The sequence below is a fragment of the Triplophysa rosa genome, linkage group LG2 (assembly GCF_024868665.1).
Source record: "Triplophysa rosa linkage group LG2, Trosa_1v2, whole genome shotgun sequence".
Classification (NCBI taxonomy): domain Eukaryota; kingdom Metazoa; phylum Chordata; class Actinopteri; order Cypriniformes; family Nemacheilidae; genus Triplophysa; species Triplophysa rosa.
In genome coordinates, this window is record NC_079891.1 from 33,885,277 (window position 1) to 33,909,773 (window position 24,497).

A 24,497-nucleotide genomic window follows, 5' to 3' on the forward strand; every position below is an offset into this window, starting at 1 on the left:
TGCAGTTTGGCCATTCCACCAAATGGGTGCCATTTCTGTCCCCAGGACTTTATATGTATAATTATACATGAAAAGTACTTCAAAAATACATTTTATTATCAAGCAAAGTACTACTATTCTAACTGCAAATTTAAGCTGTAAGATTTAAAAGATTGATAAAACGACCTTAAACACTGAAAAATAGCATTAATTGCTTCACCATAAAACCATAAAACGTTTTAGTCAGGTTTTCACTTAGTCCTGTTACCTTAACCCATTCCCCCCTCCGAAAAACTGGGGAATTTCCTTAAATCCGTTTTTCAACAGGAAGTTCCTTCATTTGGATCTTTTGAAGGCCATGGGAAGAGCAAAGGTAAGTTCTCTCGTTTTCTTTTTACATATTTGATAGGGATGTAACGATTCACCTTGAGCCAGTTGAAAATCGATTATAAAAATCGCAGTACATGTTTTGAACAGCAGGGGCCGCTGTTTTTCTGCAAACTTGGTAAACGTGGATATGCTGGTATTTCTTAAAAAAGTAAAAGTTAGGAAAAGCACAGACAAAGTCTTAGTTTGTTTATATTAAAGAGACTTTTGTATTATTCTTTTTTTTTTCATTTGGAATTTGTTTTAAAACTGCAATTTAGTTTTGTTATTTGACGTAAAATATATTTTTATTTTACAAAGAATTGTGCAGCATTAGAGAAATAATAAAAGGGCAGTTGTTCATTTAAAATTTTCCTCAACTCATTCTGTAAAAAAAAATCGTGATTAAATCGCATCATGAGATCAGAATCGTGAATCGCATCGCGAGCTGAGTGAATCGTTACATCCTTAGTATTTGATGATATTATAATGACAACTGGGATTTTGAAAATACTGTCCTGTTACCTAAATTATTTCATAGATGTCATTTGTTTAGTGTAAAAAAGCACATATTTGGTAAATCAATAGAATTTGCCGAGTTTTTTCGTGCTATTAGCATGTACAGTACAGCATGCGGCGGCTATATATACGTAGTTGCTAATTTTACGCTAAAAACCTCAGTCCAGTTACTTATATAATGAGTAATGCATCCATCTTCCACTTAAAAACCTTGTAAAAAAGAAATTAAGTACTTGAGATGGACCAATGCTGATTTTGAATAGTTAAGTATGCGTGTTATTAGATTCTGTTTCGAAAAAAGTCAAAAAAAAGAAGTTTAATTTTGAAGCAAACAAGCAAAAGCAAGATCACAAGTTCTATCTATGAACTACTGACAACATAACTTTTTATTTGCGGAAAATAAAAAGAAACACAAGTCAAAATAAAAAAGATGCAATGTTTTCAGATCTTGAAAACTGCAAAGACAACTCACAATTTCATTCATCTTTGCGTTCTCTCAGTCTGGACTGGAATTACCACAATCTTCTGCTGCCTAAAACTAATGTGTGCAAAAGCCAAACTGACACCGTCAGAAGAGAATCCAGAGAGATTAAACGAACGTTCTGACAGCGGTGAGGAGATGTTGGCACTACAACACCAGCGATGGAAAAACAAGACCCTCCTGCAACCAGAACTGAGAAAATCCATCTTCAGCTTCACGCCCGTCACTCTGGATTAACTTTATTGTCTATGTGATGCCTATGTCTTGGGGTATTTTTAACCAGCGTCTATCTCCGTTTCCCATGGAGGGGCGGAAAAAGATCTCTCAGGGGCCACAGCTGGCGAAGAACCCCAAGAGTGAGGCGACCGTGAGGCTGTCTCCTCCGCCAGCTGGTGCTGTTTTCTTCGGACCCCAAAGGCGAGACTACCTCTGTTGAAATGCTTCCAGTTTTATCGTTCTTCAAATGAAGACGACTGTCGTCTTTTACAATGAACATCAATATCGTGATTGTGGCTGATATCTCTGGAGTATAGAAACGTCAAAAATGAGGGATCATCAAACACAAAGCAGATATTAGAGGTGCCGTTACAAAATGTAGTAATGTTTTTGTTGTTCGCAGTTAAGTTCACCTTTCCTCTAGCCTTCATGTCCCCTCAAAAGTGTGCACACTAAAACTAAAAAAAAGAAATAAAAAACAACAGACAGATTGTATTGTGGTTCAGTCTTTAATTAGAAAATCTACTTATATACAGTATACACGTACTGTAGCAAATATTGTTGATTCCATAGGCCGCATAAGAACCCCCAACCCCTCCCCCCATTATCAGAACATTATAAATAAAGTTTTATTTGAAATGTCTATTCAGCGATTCTCCCCGTCACGCTCTATGAACTGTCGCTCTCAGCCTTCAACAGATATATAAAAACAACAACAACAAATATCGGTCAAGACATGGCAGTCGGAAACCTGAGTCAGAACAGATTTGGATAGAACATGCACCCTGAATCCAGTTTAACAAGAGCAGCTTTTGAAGTGGAGTTAAAGTGTTGAGTTTGCCCCAATGATTGAAAGAAACCTGTTAATTCTGCGGAGAGAACGAACAGTCTCCAAGCACAGATGAAATTTAAACTTTATAACTATAATAATGTTAGCTTTAACATTGAGAAAAAAATGTGGTAAAATACATTCCCACTGCAGCCCATGAGGACAGTCAGAATAAACCGAAACGTCTGCCTGAAAGACCGACAGCGTTCGGTTGCTCATAATATATTTCATCCAAAGATACAATGCAGAGGAAAAACAAATCACAGTAAAAAGTACAGTTATTCATTTTGTTTATATTTGATCTTTTAAAAATCAGTTGCTCCTTAACCTACCGGCCCTCTGTTGGTAAAAAGTTTGAAGGCTTATCCTCGACTCGCTTAAAATCTCCACGTGTTGTTCAATAGCAGGCACTGAAGAGCTATGGCCGAAAAGGGTTTGTCTTTCCACCCTGAATGTGGTCGCTATTTACATTTTTACTTAAAAAAAAAAAAAAGTAAAGCAATGCGTTTACAGCGTACAAAGCGTTTTAAGTTAACAACCTTGAAACGGCAGGTATATATGGGAGTAGCTAATAGAGTTTATTTGCTCTGTAGGCTTGTGATATCCTCCTGCGAGTTGGTTTTTGTAGGCAGTGGAAAGAAGTCTTTAAAACTGACAGCAGCTTGTAAAGTTAGCAGTTCTGGGCTCCAGAATCCGACTCAATGGCTGTGGCATCGAATGTTAACAATAATGGTTCAGTCAGTTGGATTGTTGGTTGGTTTCGCTAGTACATTCTCGAGCGTTAGTGCTCTGATATGATTAGGAAAAATCGGAGGCTAAAAACTCCAGCCGGACAAGTCAACGATGTCCGATAGTTTCTCTCTTAATTCTGTCTCATATTCTTTCATCAACATGTCTTTCTCTTCCTTCCTACCTCTGTTTTAGCTTCCTCTCTCCATTCATCTGTGCTTCATTTTCATCCCTGGTTTTCCATCTTTTTGCCCTTTCTTCTGGTAGGCACATCACACTCTCTGATTGGTTCAGACAGCGGGTCGGTTAGGCTACTGGCCCGACTTCTTGTCTTTCTGGAAACTGAAGCTAGTGCGGCGGTTGAGTTTGCGCTGCTTCTGCGCAAAATAATCCGCCCGTGAAGTGCTGGCACGAGACTCCAGGATGTAGTTCACCTGAGAGAAATGGCATACTTCCTGTTAATGGGAAGAAGAAAACTTGCACAAATACACAATCTAACAAAAAACATGCTAAAATATATAGATCAACAGGTAAATACTGACAGACAGACAGATAGAACCCAGACAGACAAAGACAAGCAGACATTCAGATATAGACAGATAGACAGACAAATGGATACAGAAAGACAGACAGTCAGACAATATATGAGACAGACTGATAGATATAGACAGACATACAGACAAATGGATACAGACAGACAGACAAATGGATACAGACAGACAGACAGTCAGACAGACAGACAATATATGAGACAGACTGATAGATATAGACAGACATACAGACAAATGGATACAGACAGACAGACAAATGGATACAGACAGACAGACAGTCAGACAGACAGACAATATATGAGACAGACTGATAGATATAGACAGACATACAGACAAATGGATACAGACAGACAGACAAATGGATACAGACAGACAGACAGTCAGACAGACAGACAATATATGAGACAGACTGATAGATATAGACAGACATACAGACAAATGGATACAGACAGACAGACAAATGGATACAGACAGACAGACAGTCAGACAGACAGACAATATATGAGACAGACTGATAGATATAGACAGACATACAGACAAATGGATACAGACAGACAGACAAATGGATACAGACAGACAGACAGTCAGACAGACAGACAATATATGAGACAGACTGATAGATATAGACAGACATACAGACAAATGGATACAGACAGACAGACAAATGGATACAGACAGACAGACAGTCAGACAGACAGACAATATATGAGACAGACTGATAGATATAGACAGACATACAGACAAATGGATACAGACAGACAGACAAATGGATACAGACAGACAGACAGTCAGACAGACAGACAATATATGAGACAGACTGATAGATATAGACAGACATACAGACAAATGGATACAGACAGACAGACAAATGGATACAGACAGACAGACAGTCAGACAGACAGACAATATATGAGACAGACTGATAGATATAGACAGACATACAGACAAATGGATACAGACAGACAGACAAATGGATACAGACAGACAGACAGTCAGACAGACAGACAATATATGAGACAGACTGATAGATATAGACAGACATACAGACAAATGGATACAGACAGACAGACAAATGGATACAGACAGACAGACAGTCAGACAGACAGACAATATATGAGACAGACTGATAGATATAGACAGACATACAGACAAATGGATACAGACAGACAGACAAATGGATACAGACAGACAGACAGTCAGACAGACAGACAATATATGAGACAGACTGATAGATATAGACAGACATACAGACAAATGGATACAGAAAGACAGACAAATGGATACAGACAGACAGACAGTCAGACAGACAGACAATATATGAGACAGACTGATAGATATAGACAGACATACAGACAAATGGATACAGACAGACAGACAGACAGTCAGACAGACAGACAATATATGAGACAGACTGATAGATATAGACAGACATACAGACAAATGGATACAGGCAGACGGACAGACAGACAGACGGACGGACGGACAGCAGATATAGACAAGCAGACAGATATTTCTGAGACAAACAGACAGACAGATGATAGATAGATAGACAGATATAGATACGCAGACAGACAGGCAGATATAGACAGACACAAAAAGGCACACTGACAAACAGACAGATAAAACAGATAGACAGATGACAGACAGATAAAACAAATATAGACAGAAAACAGAGAGATAGACAGACAGATATAGATATCCAGACAGACAGGCAGATAGATAGATAGATAAAACAGACAGACAGATACAGATAGATGACAGATAGAAAGACAGATATAAATTAGATTATCGCACAGTAGGGCTGTGCGATATTGACGAAAAATGCGGTATGCGATAGCATGCTAAATAATGCGATATACGACACAATATATTTAAAAACTGAAAATTACATAACCAACATACATATTTCACAATATTTCTGATTACTGATCATTTTCCACACACCAGACACAGTCTCTCTGCTATCTGCATCAACATAAAACGTTGACAACCACTTCGCAAGATGTAAACACTCGTCCAGAAGCACTTCCGGTTTCAGCTTTTATTTATTTTTTAAATCTCACGTACATCATTCAAACTTAAAGATATTCGTTTGACATTTTTATTCATTTAAAAATGTTCTGTTAGTTGTATTTTGTTCAACCGTTGCGTAGTGTTAAAAAAAACTTAAACAGGAAGTTCTTCTGGACCAGCGTTAGATCAGCGTTGTTTACGTCATCTACAGTGGCCTATACATAACTTTAAGAATTTTTGCGATATTTAAATAATTTCTATATATTGCACAGCCCTAGCAGACAGACAAAGCCAAGTAAACATTCAGATTAAGACAGACAGATATAGACAGATAAGCTGACAGATAAAGACAAGCAGACAGATATATCTATCTGAGACAGACAGATAAAGACATACAGACAGACTGACAAACAGACAGACAGATAATTGACAGACAGACAAATAAAACAGATATAGACAAATAACAGATAGACAGGCAGGTAGATAGATAGACATAGATAGGCAAACATGTATAAACGTATAAAAGGAGGAGAGCTGTTGTTCAAGATGTCTGTCTGAAATGATGCGTCTAAACTCACCTTAAGCACAATCTCATTGACTGTAGCAGCATCAGACTCAAAGTACAGCGCCTTGTAGTCGTGGTTGCTTAGATATGTGAGCTTGAATACTGCATGACCTACAAGAGAAAGATAACAAAATTCAACATACAAACGATAAATACAAACAACATTCCATCAAGGAGGGAGAACTGCTGTTACCTGAAAAACTGATTTATGAGCTGCATAACTAACAAAACAAGTTTCTCAATCCTGCCTTCCACCTGATGAACGAAAAGACTAATCCCACCCCAGACTCACGGCCAGTGACCGCCCCTCGCGTCTGACTGGCTAAAATACAGAGCGTGAGGTCATCACTGACGCACTGATCTTCTCGACAAGAGCATTTCCAGACGCATTCGTGAGATCTGCAGACGACAGCAATCTGTCTGCATCAATCTGAGTTAGCAGCACGCGTCTGGAGACCTGCGCATGCGACCCTGTCACATCCCCTGAGATGAGACGTCTGCATCCCCCACAAACCCAAGCCTAACAGATGATGCTGTGACTTTCTGTCTCATTCATGTGATATATATATATATAATCAATATAATATCATTTCTCGTAGAATGAGTCTGTTGTTTTTCAATGCAGGTCAATAACTGCGTAGGTAGATTTTGTGCAGGCCTTATAAAAGAATAAGCAGGACTGACTTGGACTCTTCTCCTCCACCAGGTCGCAGGCACACAGCAGGTCTGAGTCGATGGAGATGGGCTTCTGTCTGATCCAGAACTTTGTGCTGGTCTTCTGATTGGTGACGGGGTCGATTTCCACCTTCTCTCCGGATATTCCTGCACAAAGAATGAAGGTTTTATCGGAAAACCTGACAGTTAAAATCCACGTTTTTTTATATGAAAAGGTTTTAGAGAGAAGGAAGTCCAGGTGTGACAGATTAAAGGCTGGGTGAAGCTGCGATTTAAATATGAATGAAAACAAACGTTCACTGTGTGACAGAGAGAGGGCCGGAATATTATTACACGTCTATCTCACGAGCACACACGCAGACCGTCCGTCACGGATGTGACAGCTGTCTGTCATACAGATAACCTTAAAAATAGAATGCAAATATTTCAAATATGTCAATCATCCTGATATTCAAAAAGATTCCAGAGCCGGAAGATTTGCTGGAGTTGGGATGGAAGTGGGACTGGAGCAACTCTCATACTATATTTTACTATACTAAACTGTATTAAAGATATTCTACCTCTCACTGATAAAGCTTACTATAGTATAGTTTACTCTATTTTAATATAAAAAATAAACCGTTTTACTATACTATATATTATACTATGGTATTTCATCTCTCAGCATTAGAGCACTATACTAAACTACTAATATTCTACATTTTATTACACTATAATACACTATTATGTCATTTTCCCATACTATAATTTAATTTACTTTCTTATACGTATTCTACCTGTCAGCCTAGAAACACACAATACTACATTTTATTACACTACATAAAACTATATTTTAGTACAGTGCTATATAACAAGTTATACCATACTATACTATGTCAATTGTTACTAGGGCTGCACGATAAATCGCGATTAACACTAAATATTGTGGAAATCGACCTGTATACAGCCATTATGATTTTGGAAAGTCTGCGATTATGTTTCATGCGCCGTTTGTCCGCGATGCACGGCTCTGTGATCGGTAGGAAATGCTGCCCGGTCTGAAAGCAGTGCGAGTTTGAGTCGTTTAAAACGTGCATTTAAAAAAACAACACCCATCAAACATCATCATTATAAATACACTTTAATGTAATGACAAAAAGATGCTCATAGGCATTTCCCAGAGCTACTGCTGCGTCCCAATTCGCCTACTTATACTATGCCCATAAAGCATGTACTGTTTTTGTTATGGAAAAGTATATACATTTTAGTGCATAGCAAAACTGTATGCACGCACTGGGACATACTAACGTGAAAAGGAAGTGCCTAGACGACACTGTGATCCTTAACTGTCCTTAACTAATCAAAATACAGCTCTTCCTTGCATTTACTTGCATTAATTAATTAAGCGAGGCATCTTTTATTTAATTTTATTAATGCAGTGTAGCGTCACTAAACTCCGCCCTCTCGCGGTGAGTTGTGGGTAATATCAGCCGTTAAGTGTCCATGGATTCAAACTTCGAATTTTCACCGGAAACAGTAGACCATCCGTGTACTTTGAGAATACTCATTTCAGCATGCTATGATTTGGGACATACTATTTCTATTTTCGAATACTATTTAGGACGCATAGTATGCGAGTTGGGACGCAGTGTTATGGTACTTCTTCTGCGCCGTGGATTTGGAGTTTCTGCGCGAGAGCGCCCTCTGGTTTTCAGATGCAGCAGCATTTAACCGTACTTCACTGACAAACTGCGCAAAGAAAAATAAATAATCGCAGACAACCGCCAAATCGTGTGCGGTTTAATTTTGATTTATCGCTCAGCCCTAATTGATACTACAGTTTATATTTAACTTATATAGTATACGATACATACTACACTATTTTACTACACTACACCATATAATAAACTATACTACACTGACACGTTTTTAGACTCGAGGCATCAGTATTTGCAGAGCTCAGTTGACATCAGTTCTGTTCTACACAATGTCAATATAACATCTTCAGGTGTATATCTCAGACGTCTCTGACTGTAATAGGCAGATGAAGGACAGGTTTACTCTGTGGATGTACCTAGCTGAACGTCAGTGGTGAAGCGCAGTTTGTGGATCATGCTGATCTTGAAGGACTTGTAGTGGTGACTGCTCAACATGTCCTGTACTGTAGTGATGTCTATGGGTGGATCCTCTTCTGAGCTCTCCTCACCTCGAGAACCTGCACATGAAGCAAAGACAGAGAAATTAATGGTGTTTGTGATGCGTGTGTGTTCTAAGATAACCCCTAACACGTGTTCCAAATAACACCCCTGATAGCACAAAAACATCTGGTGGACGTCCATTTGACGTCTGCATTTACATCTGCACGACATAGTTTGCTCTTCTGCAATACGTCTCGGAGACGTCTGCTGTCAGATGTCATATAGACATCTAGAAGATGTCTGTAAGATGTTTATGACTTAGAATGCACCTTTTGGTTCCATAAAGAACATTTAACATCTGAAGAACCTTTCTGTTTCAAAAAAGGTTCTTCAGATTATAAAAAAGCAAGAAAGAGCTGGTTCTTTAAAAAAAATACTTTGACTGAATGGTTCTTTGGGGAACTAAAAATGGTTCTTCTATGGCATCGCTGTGAAGAACCTTTTAAGCACCTTTATTTTTAAGAGTGTGGATGTAAAACTGCTCTTTCTATGATGTTTAGCTGATGTTTTTACACAGCAGATGTGTTCCAGATCTCCAGATCTTTAGCAGACGTCCTGTGCTAGCTAGTGTGTATGGCAGTTGGAAGTGGATCATCACTCACTGTTTTCCCGGACCAAGCAGAACTCGAGTGTGTTTTGATTCTCCAGCGTGCTGTCCAGATCCACCGCCACGTTCGGTTCTGTCTGCTTCTCCAGACGGTACATGGGACCTGAAACGGCCGAGAGGTCGGTTATGATGTCATTGTCAACTTATCCAAACTACTGTAAAGTTACACATCACGTGTTTGAACAGATCTAGTGCACGAGTAACAGGGCTGAAATGATATTTAAAGGGTGACCGCCATGAATCCAGTCAGTAACATATCCAGGTCACTGTTTACGAAAAATTATTTAGCAAAAGAAAATAGAGGCTTGTTTTAGAATCATTAAGATTTTGCATGAACAGGTTTGTAAACATCAGTCTAAAACTGTGGTCTTGCAAATAAAGACGACTCTTCCCCATTTAGTTTATTTGTTGTCCACAAAGAGAAAATGTCCAGAAGCAGAATCGAGGCATTCTATTTAGTTCTAAAACAAAAAAAGAAACAATACAGAGAAGCTGCCAATCTAAATAGGTCAAACACTTAGGGCAATATTTACCCTTTCGCAAATACCGTGGTTTCCAAAATGTCAAGAAAACCTCGGAAAGCTCGCGACCTCCACCGAGAGAGAAAGAAATATGCTCACGACGCCCTCCAGCCCAACACGACATACGAGTGAAACCAACACAAACCGCCGTAAACACAACAGAATACTCAAACTGAGCTCAAAGAATCATAAGCGAACACATGAATCCATACAACTGCTGTAACATAGAGAGTTCTGTTCTACACGTGTCTATTAAAATATCAGGCCAAGTACTAAGTAAACCAGCCGATGCTAAATATTCCCAATCCACACAAATAATGCCGTCCCTGAATACTTTCGGCTTTGTACCACATTTCAAAGCATTTCCCCAAGCGTAACGGTCACGCTTTATCTTCCTTCTGAGCTCATCTGTAGTTCACACACATGACATCAGTGCCAAACGACAGTCATCACCTTCTTCTAAATGTCAGCAACGTTTACCCCGATAAGGCACATAGGAAGCATTAAATCCTGCTAATCTCGCTCAACAGACCCGCGAGCTTTAGAAACCCTGCGCCGCTCATAACACCCGTCATACTTTACAGCGTGCACCCTTCCTAGTGTCCACGTGTCTACTGTGCTTTGCTTGCTACGTTTAACCATAAAACAAGACCGCAAGGTAGTTTGTTGTATAAATACAGTGTGATTGTGTTTTAATCAGGTTTTTTGCAAGTAAAATTACGAGCAGATAAATGCAGGAGCAGAAGAGAGAACCACATTTCAGACAGAAGGTCTGATGGGCGTCTTTGTCTCCAGCGGGTAAATAAACGGTCAATACTCATCTAAATGCAGATCACACATCACATCCGCTCAGATGTCTCCCGAGACACCATCACAGATCCAAGACCGACTATGACCCGTGAGACCGGACCATCCTCTCACTGCAAACATCCACCAGAAAACCAAACGCCAGGAGGACTCACACTTCTCTCAATCCCTTTATTATTTGGACATTATGGAAGGCATGAGGGTGAGTAAATTTTCATTAAAAAAAATTCAGACTTCTGTAAACAAATCCTTTAAACAATACCAGTCCTCCGCCCAAGAGGGAAATTCAAGAGGGATGAAGCTCGACTGATCCACACACCATCATTTCTTCAGCCCTTCAGCCGTTTTCTCTCTAATGCACCTTTGTTCTCACACCATTAGTTTTCATTCTTCACCTGCCCTGCGGCTCAATATCTTCTCACCCCTCTTATCTCGCCCGCTGGCCGTCTCATCACGGCCGATCCGTTACCTGTGACTTTTTGTATTAAACTCTCTGTTCTTATCAGATGCGCCACCCATTCAGCCGTGACAAATTGGAGCGGCGCATTTCTGCGGTCATCAGACTGATCTCGGCCGACAGACCCGCTTACTTTTTCTCCTTCCAGTTTGACTGGCGGTTTAAACAGGTTTGCTGGATGTTGGTTGAGATTTCTCGCAGTAAAAACACTGTATACGCACAAGCTTTCCTGTAGCTCAGTGGTTAGAGCATGGCGCTAGCAACGCCAAGGTCATGGGTTGGACATACTTAGAAACAAATCTATAGTATAATGCAATATCGCTTTGGATAAAAGCGTCTGCCAAATGCATATATGTAATGTGAATGATTTCGTTCACACTCTCTCTGACCATGTAAAAAAGTCTTTGAGATGTCTCACCTGAACCTTTCTGGGAGCCCTTTCTCTTCTTAAGAGCCTTTTGAAGAACTTCCTTCATGGTCACTTTAAGACTGTCCACCGGGATCAGAGAGAAGCCATGGGCAGCGTTTCTGTGAGGGGAGACAGGAAAATCTTCAGGCATGAAATCCAAATTTCCCTTCCAAAAAACATCCTACGGGTTATTTTGCACGATTTCCATAAATTATTTATGAATATTATTAAATATTATAGATATTATGAAATCTTATTAAAATGTATAATGATTAAATATTATCCATATTTATAAATCTTATTCAAATTTATCATTTCTTATTTTACCTATATTATTATTATTAGCATTAAAAAATATTTTTTTATTTTACTTACAGTATGTATTATTATTATTATTAACAATAATATGAAAAGTATAATATCAACATTTATTATTATTATTGTTGTTAGCATGGAACATTCGGATGGAACAAGTTTATCTAGTCAAATGTTTTAGAAGATTTCTTAGAGAAATGTAAAATCCACAAGTTTGAGAAGAGAACAGTTTGTTCCAAAGGCGATATTTTTCATCCATTTCAGCCATTCCAGAGTTAAAGTTTGAGCACATGAACACAAGTGCATCAACAGATAAACAACCGCAGGCCAGAGAGCGGGGAGCACACAAACGGCTCTGTGGACAGAGGACTCGCTTGTCCACTTTCATTTAGCAGCGCTGACCCATCTGCCTCGGGCCAGGGCTTCTGACAGCCTTCACGACATGCCTGAGAACTGACAGGAGAGGTCTCAGCCCGGTGGCCCGCTGCGGACGGAGCGCTGGCTCTGTTCTCGCCCGGGGCCCTGCAGAGCCACATCACCGGCCCTCTCATGAAGGGAGCAAGCAGTGACCTCGAGAGCTCTGAACGGCAGCCGACAGCTACGAGCGGATGACTAAATAACACTCAAAGACACATCCGGACCAACGGTCTATAGATAAAACTTGTTTTGAGTTGCTATGGTTAAAGGACCTTAAAGATAAAATATAAAGATAAAAATGAGTTTTCTATGAACATCTGACAAAATAAATTACAAATATACAGTTTAAGATGGACAAAATAATGCATATCATTTCTGCCTGTGTTATCCAATAAATAATAGATAAATCACACCTAGCCGGTTGTTATTGTAGAATAAACCACAACTGTGGGATTGCATAGTGGAGGGGTCTTGTATCCCCCTAACAGTGTTTATTTCATAAAAGATATAATTGCATATATGTTGTGGACGTTGCTCGGTGGCTTTGGTCGGGGTCACTGAGTGCAGCTATGACACGTCAGAGGAGATCTGGCCCTCCCGGCTGAGCCTGGTTTCTCCCGAGTTTTTTTTTTTCTCCATTATTCATCATTGGAGTTTGGGTTCCTCGCCAGAGCAGTGCAGTGTTGGCTTGCTCACCGGGAGACTGCATTTATTTATTCATTTATTTATTAGATATTATTTATTATAATGATCTTGCTTGGTCTATAAACACCATGCACTGTGCTGTGTTTTACCTTTCTGTGTTTTTCTTATTTGCTCCTGTAAAGCTGCTTTGGAACAATGCACATTGTGAAAAGCGCTATATAAATAAAATTGAATTGAATTGAATGTTACGGTTTTTTTTTTTAGATAAGACTGCTTTTTCCCTTTAAATAGTACAAAATAACTCTAGGTATTTTCACAACACACAACTGGAACAAATCTCTCTCCATGATCAAAATAATTATAATGTTTCATCATTTGTATGTATCAATTATAATGTTTCAGGAGTAAGTCACAACTTACATTCGAACAAAGAGCGACTGCTTGGGTCCCAATCCAGGGGACGAGTACTTCTCAACCAGTGCCAGGGTGCTAAAGCCAAACTTGTGGATGGGTTCATTGGAATCCAGCGGAGGGAAGTCTGTGTCCACCTCTCCATCATCCTCAGCGATGTGCAGGCAGTAGGTGTTGACGTTTTCTCTGCAGAGAACAAGAGAGAGATGAACTCAAAACTGACTCATCACTTATAAACCCACTTTTCGGTTTAGTCCATTCAATATCTCACGTATTTTAATAGGGTGTATTGCACAAGATAATGTTTTCAGGATGTGAAGTTCTAGCAAAACACAAACTGTAGATCTCTAGGGGAAAATGTTATTGCTCGTAGGTTGCACTTTTATAGCTCAGGAGATTTGATGAAGTGGTGTTTCATTTAAATAAAATATCAAATTAGTCTTAGATGATTCTTCTCAAATTTGGTTAATAAAAAGCTATAAACCATCAATAAAGCTAAATGTGCCATCTTTATATATGGACTTTTATGTAGTAAACAAACATGGGCGTCAAAGCTCTCTCTCTCTCTCTCTCTCTCTCTCTCTCTCTCTCTCTCTCTCTCTCTCTCTCTCTCTCCTCTCTCTGTCGCTCTCTGTCTCTCTTCCCTTGCTCTCTGCTTCCTCTGTCGCGTCTCAGTGGGCTCTGTCTCTCCTCTCGCTCGGTCTGCGCTCTCTGTCTTCTCTCGCGCCCGAGCACGTCTCGGCATGGCTCTACCCTCGCGGGTCGCGTCTCTCTCTCTCGTCGGGGCTCGCGTCTGGGGGGGGAGGGGGGGGGGTGTTGGGGGCGGGGGGGGGGTGGGGTGGGGCGCGGGGGGGGTTCTGCGGGGTCGGTGGCGTGTCGGGCGTGGAGTGTCGGGCGGGGCTGCGGTGAGGTGGGGGGGGGTCTCGGGCTCGTCGGTGTCCTCGTCCCTCGTTCTAGGGTTTTGTTGTCCTCGTTGTCTACTTTTTTCTTTGTCTTGCTTCTGTCTCTCTCTCTCTCTCTCTCTCTCTCTCTCGCTCTCTCTGCAGCATCAGTCTGACCCCACACAAACATCACACAAAACCACCCGAACACAATTTATGTTGTCAGGCCTTGAAAAAGAGTCTATTCATCAGGCGGCCTGTTGGGATGCAGAGCATCAGAACCGGACAGGAAAGTGTTAACTTCATAGAAAACTCTTTTGTTTCTGGTCTTCTGTAGCAGTATTATATATAGTGTAGTATGGCTGAAGTCCAGATTACTTCAGCTCACTGCTTTTGCCTTATATCACAATAGATTCTCTCCTTAAGGAAAATGGCAAAATAATTAACGCCAAGATTGATTCAGTGTAGGGGACTTCAGTTATAATAAGCTTTTGTCTTTATGATATAGCTTTCAGAGCTTCAGGGCAGTGTCTACGCTGGTGTTGTGTTTTAATGTAAAAGACTAAACTGAGCTGTAAAGACTAAACTGAATATCATAGAGCCTCCGACCTGCTGAGATGACCGCTGGAGATTTAGATTGAGATGCATTTTCATGACAAATAAGATCAACCCATACACACCTCCGTACTTCACGTATATGTATATAACATGGATTTGTACAAAATTGAATGTATGGTCATTTTATAAAATAATATAAACACAGTGAAAAAGCACATTAATGAGAATCGAGTGAAAAATAATGCATGCAATAGGGCTGTACGATACAAATAAAATGTGATATTCCTTAACTTGCTAAATAATGTGATATGCAATATAATAATGCAATATATGTATGTGTACAATCAATTTAAATTATACTAAAATATATAAAAATATATATATAACCAAAATTCATGTTTCACATTCTTGCTGGGAAAAGAAAGCATCACTACAATACACATCCCAGCTAACATTTGCACATCAATCTCTCTGATATTTGCAAAGACCTAGAAAGCAAAAAATCATTCTTTGTAAGATTCATTCAACAGGTCTAATATTCTCTTAAATGAATAGTTCACTTTCAAAATGAAACTTCTGTCATTATTTAGTCACACTCTTGTCATTTCAAACCTGTATGACTTTCTTTCTTCTGCAGAACACAAAAGAAGATATTTAGAAAAATGTTGGTAACAGAAAACCGTTGGTCCCCATTGACTTGCATTGGTTTTGTGTCCATTCAATAGAAATCAATGGGGACCAACGTTTTTTGGTTACCAATATTTTTCAAAATATCTTCTTTTTTTGTTTGTTTTGCAGAAGAAAGAAAATCACACATGTTTAAAATGACAACAGGGTGAGTAAATGATGACTATGAACTATTCCTTTAATAACGCTTTCCAAACTCAAAATTTAGTGCTCAAAACTTCTTAAAGAACTTTCTTGACTCATAAACAGGGTTCTGAAGGTAGTTAGACTCATTTAAACCCCACACGAGCCCTGCATGTCTTCCTCTGTACAGCCTGAGGAAAACTCATTGCTATGCCAATCAGGTCCAACCTCAACCACCAAGACTGTCTGTGTGAGGCTCTGAGCGTATCTGCTTCATAGGGTTCCTTGTGTCTTCTCTCCATTTTAATGGTGGTCTCTCCTCAACCCGACCCACGTATAAATCTTCATATTGTACCACGTACCGGGGAGAAAATTCTTGCGCTTTTCAGTCTGCAAACCTCGGATACGTATTGAAGGTGGAAACGAGAACGAAGCCCGGGGGAATCCCTAGCTGAGCTGGGAAAGGTCAAGACTGTCTTTAGCAGGCTAGAAAGGAATATAAATGTCTCGAGAGATGTCTCGAGAGATGTGTCGAGGATGTGGGAGGGTTACGAGTACATGTAGATTGATATGAAACATATTTTATTCACGATACACTGGATTGGATCTGTATTACTTACACCAGGGCCCGTATTCATGAAAAATCTTAGCGCAAAGAGTTGCTCCTAGTGACAAAATTCTAAGAAAATTCTTAGAAATGTGGGCGTTAGAATTACAGAAAAGATCCTAGTAAAGAAAAAAGTAATTCATAAAGCTTCTTAACCCTTAAAAGAGCTCTCAAGGTCCAAAATTTTAGGAGTAGCGAGGAGGACTTTTAAGAGACTTAAAGAGTTTCTATAGCAGAAACACGAAAAGTGAGAAGAAATGTGTTGCAATGCATGACAATTTCCATATTACTTTTAAGGTTTATCAGATTTTTTTAAATTGTTTTTTGTGTGTGTGTGTTCAACTTTTGATTATCTTGGTTTTGGTTTTCTTGTATAGCTGCTTTGATGCAATGCAAATTGTAAAAGCGCTATAAAATAAAATGACATTGAATTGAATGACAGTGAGTTAATAAGACGCAACACATTAGATGTTTGTGACCGATCCTATTAGAGACACGCTAACCTCTCCAAGACAGCGCCAGAAATAGAAGAAATCACTACATCAACATATTTAGCAACTGGAGAAAAGCAGCTCTGCAGCAGAGATGATTTGGTTCTGTCACAACCAGTGATCACACAAACAATTACAGCACTTACAGAAACTTACTGTGTCACTGTTCATTTTCTATCAAATACGTTGACATTAACAGCATGGTAAATAAAAAAATAAAGAAAGAATATATATACAGTATATATATACAGTATATAGTGCATGTGTGTGAGCGTGTGCGTGAGTACGGTAAAACAGGAAAAAATACATGTGCCATTTCAAACTAATGACCCTATTAAAAGCGCTCTTTTTTCCTTCTTGGTCAACCAACCAATCACAGTCTTTAAAAGACTGTGTCATACATAGCAACGTGGTCAGCCCCGCCTCCTCACTAAAATAAAAGTTTTTTGTCTTTTCTTTGCTCAGAGTTTCTCTCAGATTGGTCTTGAATCGTTTTTAAGCCAAGACTCCTACGTAGAAGTTCTTAAGCTAAATGAAGAGCTTTCTTCGAGGATTCTTAGACGCTTTAAGAATACGGGCCCAGATCATTTCATTTGCATTAAGTGTAATCGCGATGAACTCATTGCGGATAAAGCTCAAACTCTTGGTGCAAGGGTGTTGTGGGTCATGATAAAGTTATGCAATTTCTAAAGTGCAATGGATGGTTGCTAGGAGGCCACATGACCATCCACCCCTAAGTTTGTATGATATTCTGGTCAAATAATGTGAAAAAATGAACAGGACAAAAAAAAAACAAATGCTTGCAATCAAGACTAATCCAATAAACTGCTCTATTGAAAACCCATTCTGATCGACCAGCACAAGCTCAACGTGTTTTATCTGTACTTACGTAAGCTTGGGTTCCCGACCCTCGCCGGTGTACTGCCAGCAGATGAGCCCAATGAGATCGTGGACGCGAGCGTTGGCCATGGTGACCACCGTCATGGGGTGAAGCTTTTCTTGGGTGGACTGCATTGAGAGGTAGACGTCAATTTTTTTGGTTGCCGTTGTACCAACGTGGCCCTGAAAAAACCCACAAAATGCATATTTAACCTTTTTGTACTTTTTTTGCTTTTCTGCCTTTCAGAGAAAGCATGCTTAGAAGAACACTGCTAGTTGACATTATGGATGTCTTAAGCAATGTGTTCACTGTTGAATTACTTTTAATTTAATATACATATAGGAAAAACATACAATGCAACAAAAAAAGTTGGGTCCTTGAAGATTTTACAACAGTGTTGAAAAACGATTAAAAACAAGACATGTTCATGTTGTCATTGTTCACGTCAAAGAAAAGACGAGCTCACCTTGCCATCGAATTTGGAGTATTCATTAAAGGGGTTGTTGAGCTGTTGGGGACACTGTTCGAGTCGCAGCGAGAGCATGGATTTACTGCCCTTGTTCCGTTGCCGTTCCTTAAAGTCCTTTTTCTCAAACAGCGAGCTCAAATCCTCTGCTAAAGCAATACAATATTCAGAAGACGAGAAATAAGGGACAGAAATGACACGTGAAGTTGGCTTTTAAGCAAGAGTGTCACGCTGTAGATACTGTACCTGACTGAGACGAGCTTCTCTCCTTCCACTGGATGTTTTTACACTTGATTTGATTCTGCCGTTCTTTCCTCAAGCGCTCCAGACGTTGAGCTTTAAGTGAACAGATCAGACCTTTATCTCATGACAGTTCAAAGAAGAAAACATTTCAACAAACTACAGTCACTTATAGTTTAACTTCTCACTACTGGATGCTGTTGTGTTGAATGGGCTGTTTTTAATTCAGTTCACCTGTGGCCTGTATCACGAAGCGAGGTGAACAAACGCTGAGTTGCAGAGTAAGTTTTGACTTGACAAAACCAGACAAACCCAACCTGGATTAGATCAGGTTCAGCTGTAGCACAACGCTTGGTATAATCTTTCTCTGTCAACTCCGGGTTGATCCAGAGTTCGTGAGGCGCCTGCACTTGAAAGTGTGACACGTGCGGCAAACAGCCAATCACACGGAACATGGAAAGCATCATCAGTTTGATTGACTTCTCTCGAGTATCAGCGCAATTCACTTTTCTGTTGAAGATGACGAGATCATTATGAAAAAATGTCATGAAATGAAACACATTTACAAGGCAGGAATAAACACTGCTATATCAATACAGAATCAACGGAATTTAAATTATTTACATAGGTTTACAATAAGATCAAAAGATAATACGTACACTTCATTACTTTAAAATGCTTTATATATTAAAGTTTGTTTTATATACGAATATAGCAATATTCATTTAAATGCTATGTTTAATATTAATTATCAACTCATATAATAATTATATGAACGTGTTTTAAATTATAATCAATAAATGTAAATAAAAGATTTTCCCTCTAACATCTTATCACTCTAAACTTTTTTTTATTTGGAGCGAGAGATACGAGGGGAGTGGCTTCACTGCGTCAGATATACGTCACTTTCTCACAGCTGAGTGGTCCAGTTTTGGTTTGCGATCTCTAACCCAGAATAAAACCTGCTCCGGAGCAGGATAGCCGTGTAGCCTAAGTTACCATGGCAACGAAACCCGCTGAAAACCAATCCACCTTCTTGAGCCCGAAAACTCGGAGTATGCTCAAACTAAACGAAACCGGCTTCTTGATACAGGCCACTGGTATCAAAATACTGAAGGTCATGACAAGAAAACAAGCTTTATTTAAAGCATCGGTCATCTAGCACATCTGTATCTTTGTCTCAACTCAATATATCATCAGTTTTGTCTTTATGTATAAGGGTTGATCTCAGGATGAAATATCCAGCTCATATTTCTTCCCCAAATCAAAAATATACAGGAAATAATAATGACAAGAAATCATTACGTCATTGAGATATAATTACTTTCTTCCAAAAATTCACATTACTGCAACACAAAGAAAATGCTTAATCAGCATAACAGAAGTTTAAAGAATGAATACTATTTTGATATTTGCTTGTAATTGTACATTACAGTAAGGCCCGGTTTCACATTAGTTTATTTATGTCTCGCTTTTATAAAAGTGCCTTACTGGTGTGCATCTTGAGAAAAAAAAAAACAATGGCACTGACATATTTTAAGATAGTTATTTTAATTTCAGACAGCTCAATCATTCATTTTAGTCTGGGACTAGGTTTAAGCCTATTACTGTGAAACCGAGCATAAATGTTATGTAATTATTTGTTTTTACACTTGACAAACAATTTTCTTTAGCATTACAGTACACAGTATGGTGTCCTGAAAAGTGACAAGACACATTTCTCATTTGTTTACAGCAGTCGCCAATTCATCTGTGTAGATTTTTGGACAATTTAATGGTAAATGAATGTAAATAATATTCAAAAAAGCAACCCCCGTGTCATTGTCCACTGTGGTATTTAACAGTACCATATAAAAATAAATAACTACATAAAGCACATTAGTATTTACATTAAACATTTCTGTCTAGCTATACAAATGCTACAATTTATGATTGAGTAAATCTGTAGTCTAGAAATTAATTTAACAGAAAATCAAACTTTAAAAAAAAAATTAATATTCTTCTGAGAGGGCTGAAATTATGATTTGAAGCTTATAATTATATATCAACTATTCCAGCATTGTTTCCCACCCTGAACGCTTGCTTACCAGCCACCTCGTGTCTCACGAAACTCTCTTGTCGTCCTGGGGATAAGTTGTTCAGATACTTAATGAAGGAATAGATAAAGCTCTAGAACACTTTCCCCACCATAAAGACCAATCTGAGCCCAGATTCAAGTTCGTTTCGACACTTAATCATCTGTCATGCAGTTACAAGAGGTAGAAAAATTGACTGAAACTAACCGACTCCATTAAAAACGTGTTTATAATTATATAGAGTATAATCATCTAAATTACTTGAAAACATAGATGTCTGAGTTTTGACAAGCGTGATGATATTACACTTGCAGATATTCACACATACTTGGGTAAGTTGTCATGTTTGGAAGTAAAAGAATATGCATGTTAGAAACAATCAGTTAGACACAACTGTGTACTACATACTGCGATTCAATTATTTGGAAAAGGATTAAAAAAAGAAAAGACACTGCCAATAAAAAACTCACAAAAAAAAAAACATTTGACCAAAAACTTCCCATTTAAGCAAATAAAGAAAAGCACCACAAAGAAGTTTGCAACTGTTGTGAAACTTTTTTGTGTTTTACAGAAAGGACGGATCAAAGATCAAAGAGAGCAAATTAATTTCAGTCAGTTTCTTCCTCAGCCAAGAGACCCTGTCTGTCCCAGATTAATGCTTCATTTCAGAGCAATATGATCAGAAAAATCACGTTTCTATATTAATTCAAATTTAACCAAAGAATTCATGTAATTTCACTTTAAATGACACCTATCGAAATCAAAAATGCTTTGTGAAAATTCTTCATATCATTCAAACAAATAACAAAACAAACAAACATCAATTATTAAGCCTGGTCAGACAGTGGCTGGTACAGTTAATCTTCAGTACTGTACATTTGGTAATGGTTCTTATGTATGGCTATGGCATATTTTATGATTAAATAATGTAAGTAGTCTAGACTTAAACAATGCTCAAAATCTATGCCGTATTGTTCCAAGTTTCAGCAGGGATACAAATAAAAAAAGCTTTTTAAAAGGATGTTTCTGGTTTCTGAACATAACTTCTTCCAGTTCTTCATCAATTATTTTAGAAGAACGAGCAATCACTGGACACTAATAACTATATTATAGTAAAGAGAAACTTAAGTAAGTGAATCTGGGCGACACAGAAAAGTGCAAAAAGGATTTAAAGTCTTGACCTGTACCAAACCATCGTCCCAACCGTATCTACTCCTACACCCAACTGGATCCAGAGCCCCAGAAGCAGAACAGTCTCAAGAGAGTTACTTGCCTGTGTTAGAGCGCCGTCGAATGCCAAAGTCCCAACTGGAAGTGATGTCAACAGACTGAGAGAGGTCATAGGTCTGGCCGTCTCCGATGCTGCCATCTCCAACTGAACCCCCCGATGACCCTCCACCAAAGGACGCTGCAGACGAATGGCATTTCTCTAGATCCACGTCGTGATCGATCAGGACCATTTCACACATCCCAGTGTCATCGCTGGTCACGTGGGACTGCCGGATGTGGGCCAGGATAATGCTGGGGTTGTCGAGAAACGCCATTCTGCGATCCAATCTTTCACCCCTCTGACACTCTCCGGTTCTTCTCCGGATGTGCCGACCTACAGTCGGAGGTCGAGACTGAAGATTCCTCAGCAATGCAACGTCGTCTTTTACTTCTTTTTGGGGTTATTTTCTCCTCTCCATGGTGGGACATGGATGCCTGCCTGCAAAGTAACAGACTATCACGATGATTAAACTTTACTGCAAGTAGCAAACAAATAATGGCACAGAGCTAGTTACGTTTTAGTAATTATGATCTATAATTTAGTAACATGTTTACCATGACTCGTTATACATCAAATTTATTGGAAAAATGTGTGTGACACAGATGACAAGCCTTGATTCTTACCCACAAATCAATGCCACCTCTTTATACAACACAATCTACATGAGTGAAGTTGAATGATTAATCCATGGACAATAAAATACCAGTTCAGTTCAACAAAAATAAAAAAACAGTGTACATCACACAAAAGTTAGCACGCTAAAATCCTTCGTTACATTAGACAAATCACACATAAGGGTTAAACATAATGATATGGAATGATAAACCTGTTTTCCAGGCTGGACCCTTCTTCACTTGAACAATGGTGGGCATATTTATTATATAAACATTCAATAAATCAAGCATATGCAGTGCAGATAATTGTAACATAATAACATATGGTGTATATACTTCAGTATATTGTCACTCTTTGTACTGATGTTGTGTAGATATTTATCACACAATCTATAGAAGATAACACAAACTGTGCTTAAGCATACTTTTTTGTATTACTCATGTTTACATGTTCACGGTGAGTGTGGTCGTTTGGAAAAATGTATGGCCAGTGTTTTCTTTTAAGCTATTTTAAGCAATAGGTGAATTCTTCATGAAAAATGACAAATAAACAACTTTAACTATCAACCAGTCTTGTCAGCAACTAGCTGTCATGAATCTTTCAGTCAAGCAACAGCCATCTGTTTTGAAACCCACAATTCACGTGACAACAGATGACAATAACACAACAACCAACGAGGCATTTAGCAAGATAACATATTTTATTAACAAACGCTATAACGTTAATTGTGTTAGTTACGAGGGGAGGATTACCACAAATGTACTCATATGATCACTGAAATACATACTGTTATATTTGAGTTAAGGTAAACACACATGAATAAGAACACACTGAACGCTGTAGTCAGGCCCTGCTAATGTTGAAGCTAACCTTATCGAAAAGATGAAATATCAGAATAAAACTACCTTTACGCGTGCGTATTCCACTCGTAAACATCACAGACTGGCCATGACATCTGACCGAAGGCTTGCCAATACTGTCTCATTTCATTGTTATTGAGATTTTCTTACATAAACTGAAAAAAGCGCAACTGTTTACTCCTGTGTTGATGGTCCTGTGTGTTACTTCCGGTGAATCTACCCCTCATACCGGAAGCGCACCGCTTCGGGAAACGCCCTCTGGAATGAACGAATGAGGGACAAGACGTCCGCCCAATCACGAGAAAGAGATTTTATATTGACTTTTTCATAAGTAAATAAATGTCTTATTGTAAAATCGATGTAAAGTATTCAAATAATGAGACAATCGTATTAATAAACAGGTTTATTTAAATTTAACAAACATAATATAACCTAAAACATAAACTTAATAAAGGGGAGTACTGAAAAATAATATCCGTGTTATTTATTTATTATTTAATAATATATATCCGTTTTTATTTATAAACTGAATTAAATAATGTAAAATTGAACACGTTGTTGCTGTAAATGAGTAACAGAACAATACAAAAAATATAGAAAAATGCAGAAACCATATAAAATCAATAACCAAAATTTACTTCTACTGAATGGTTATAGTGGGAATTTTAATGGAAACTAGATTCTCTGTGGGTCTCTACTATGTTATCTGGTGGATGAGAACAAACAGAAAACCAATGGAACACGCAAAACACACACATAAACACATTTTGAACTGATTTAAATGGAAAACAGCTGATGGTTAAGCAATTGTAAACAACAGACTGATGTGTTAGATTAAATCAGAAACACTGTATGTTAAAAAATCTGAAACACACTTGCATTCAATTGGTTATTTTTGCATGTTAATTTAGGCTACAAAATGGTTCTTACTGTAGCCTATCTGTTTGTTTACTTATTTATTTCTTGCCAGTTTACAATCAGCCTATATTATGTAGTACATTTATTCATTTTTATATCTTGCACGTACAGAAAACAATACCCTCAGGAATGCGTGT

The 24,497-nt window shown here is 38.6% G+C and overlaps 1 protein-coding gene across 3 annotated transcripts; it reads right to left on the reverse strand.

Moving 5' to 3' along the window:
• Nucleotides 1-2,860: 2,860 nt before the first annotated feature.
• mapkap1 (MAPK associated protein 1) lies at nt 2,861-23,657 on the reverse strand. Of its 3 annotated transcripts, none has more exons than XM_057324079.1 (12): nt 23,488-23,657; nt 21,971-22,405; nt 18,629-18,718; nt 18,383-18,528; nt 17,926-18,098; nt 13,699-13,875; nt 11,911-12,020; nt 9,703-9,810; nt 8,977-9,117; nt 6,933-7,070; nt 6,262-6,359; nt 2,861-3,553 (listed from the first exon to the last, which is right to left on the reverse strand). In XM_057324079.1, exons 2-12 carry the CDS (start codon nt 22,239-22,241, stop codon nt 3,431-3,433), a joined length of 1,575 nt encoding a protein of 524 aa, XP_057180062.1. In that variant the 5' UTR covers nt 22,242-22,405; nt 23,488-23,657; the 3' UTR covers nt 2,861-3,430. The 3 variants fall into 3 exon arrangements, with proteins under 3 accessions (XP_057180062.1, XP_057180042.1, XP_057180052.1); XM_057324059.1 differs by having other exon boundaries at nt 18,383-18,531; XM_057324069.1 differs by having other exon boundaries at nt 18,383-18,531; nt 21,971-22,420.
• Between the last annotated feature and the right edge of the window lie 840 nt (nt 23,658-24,497).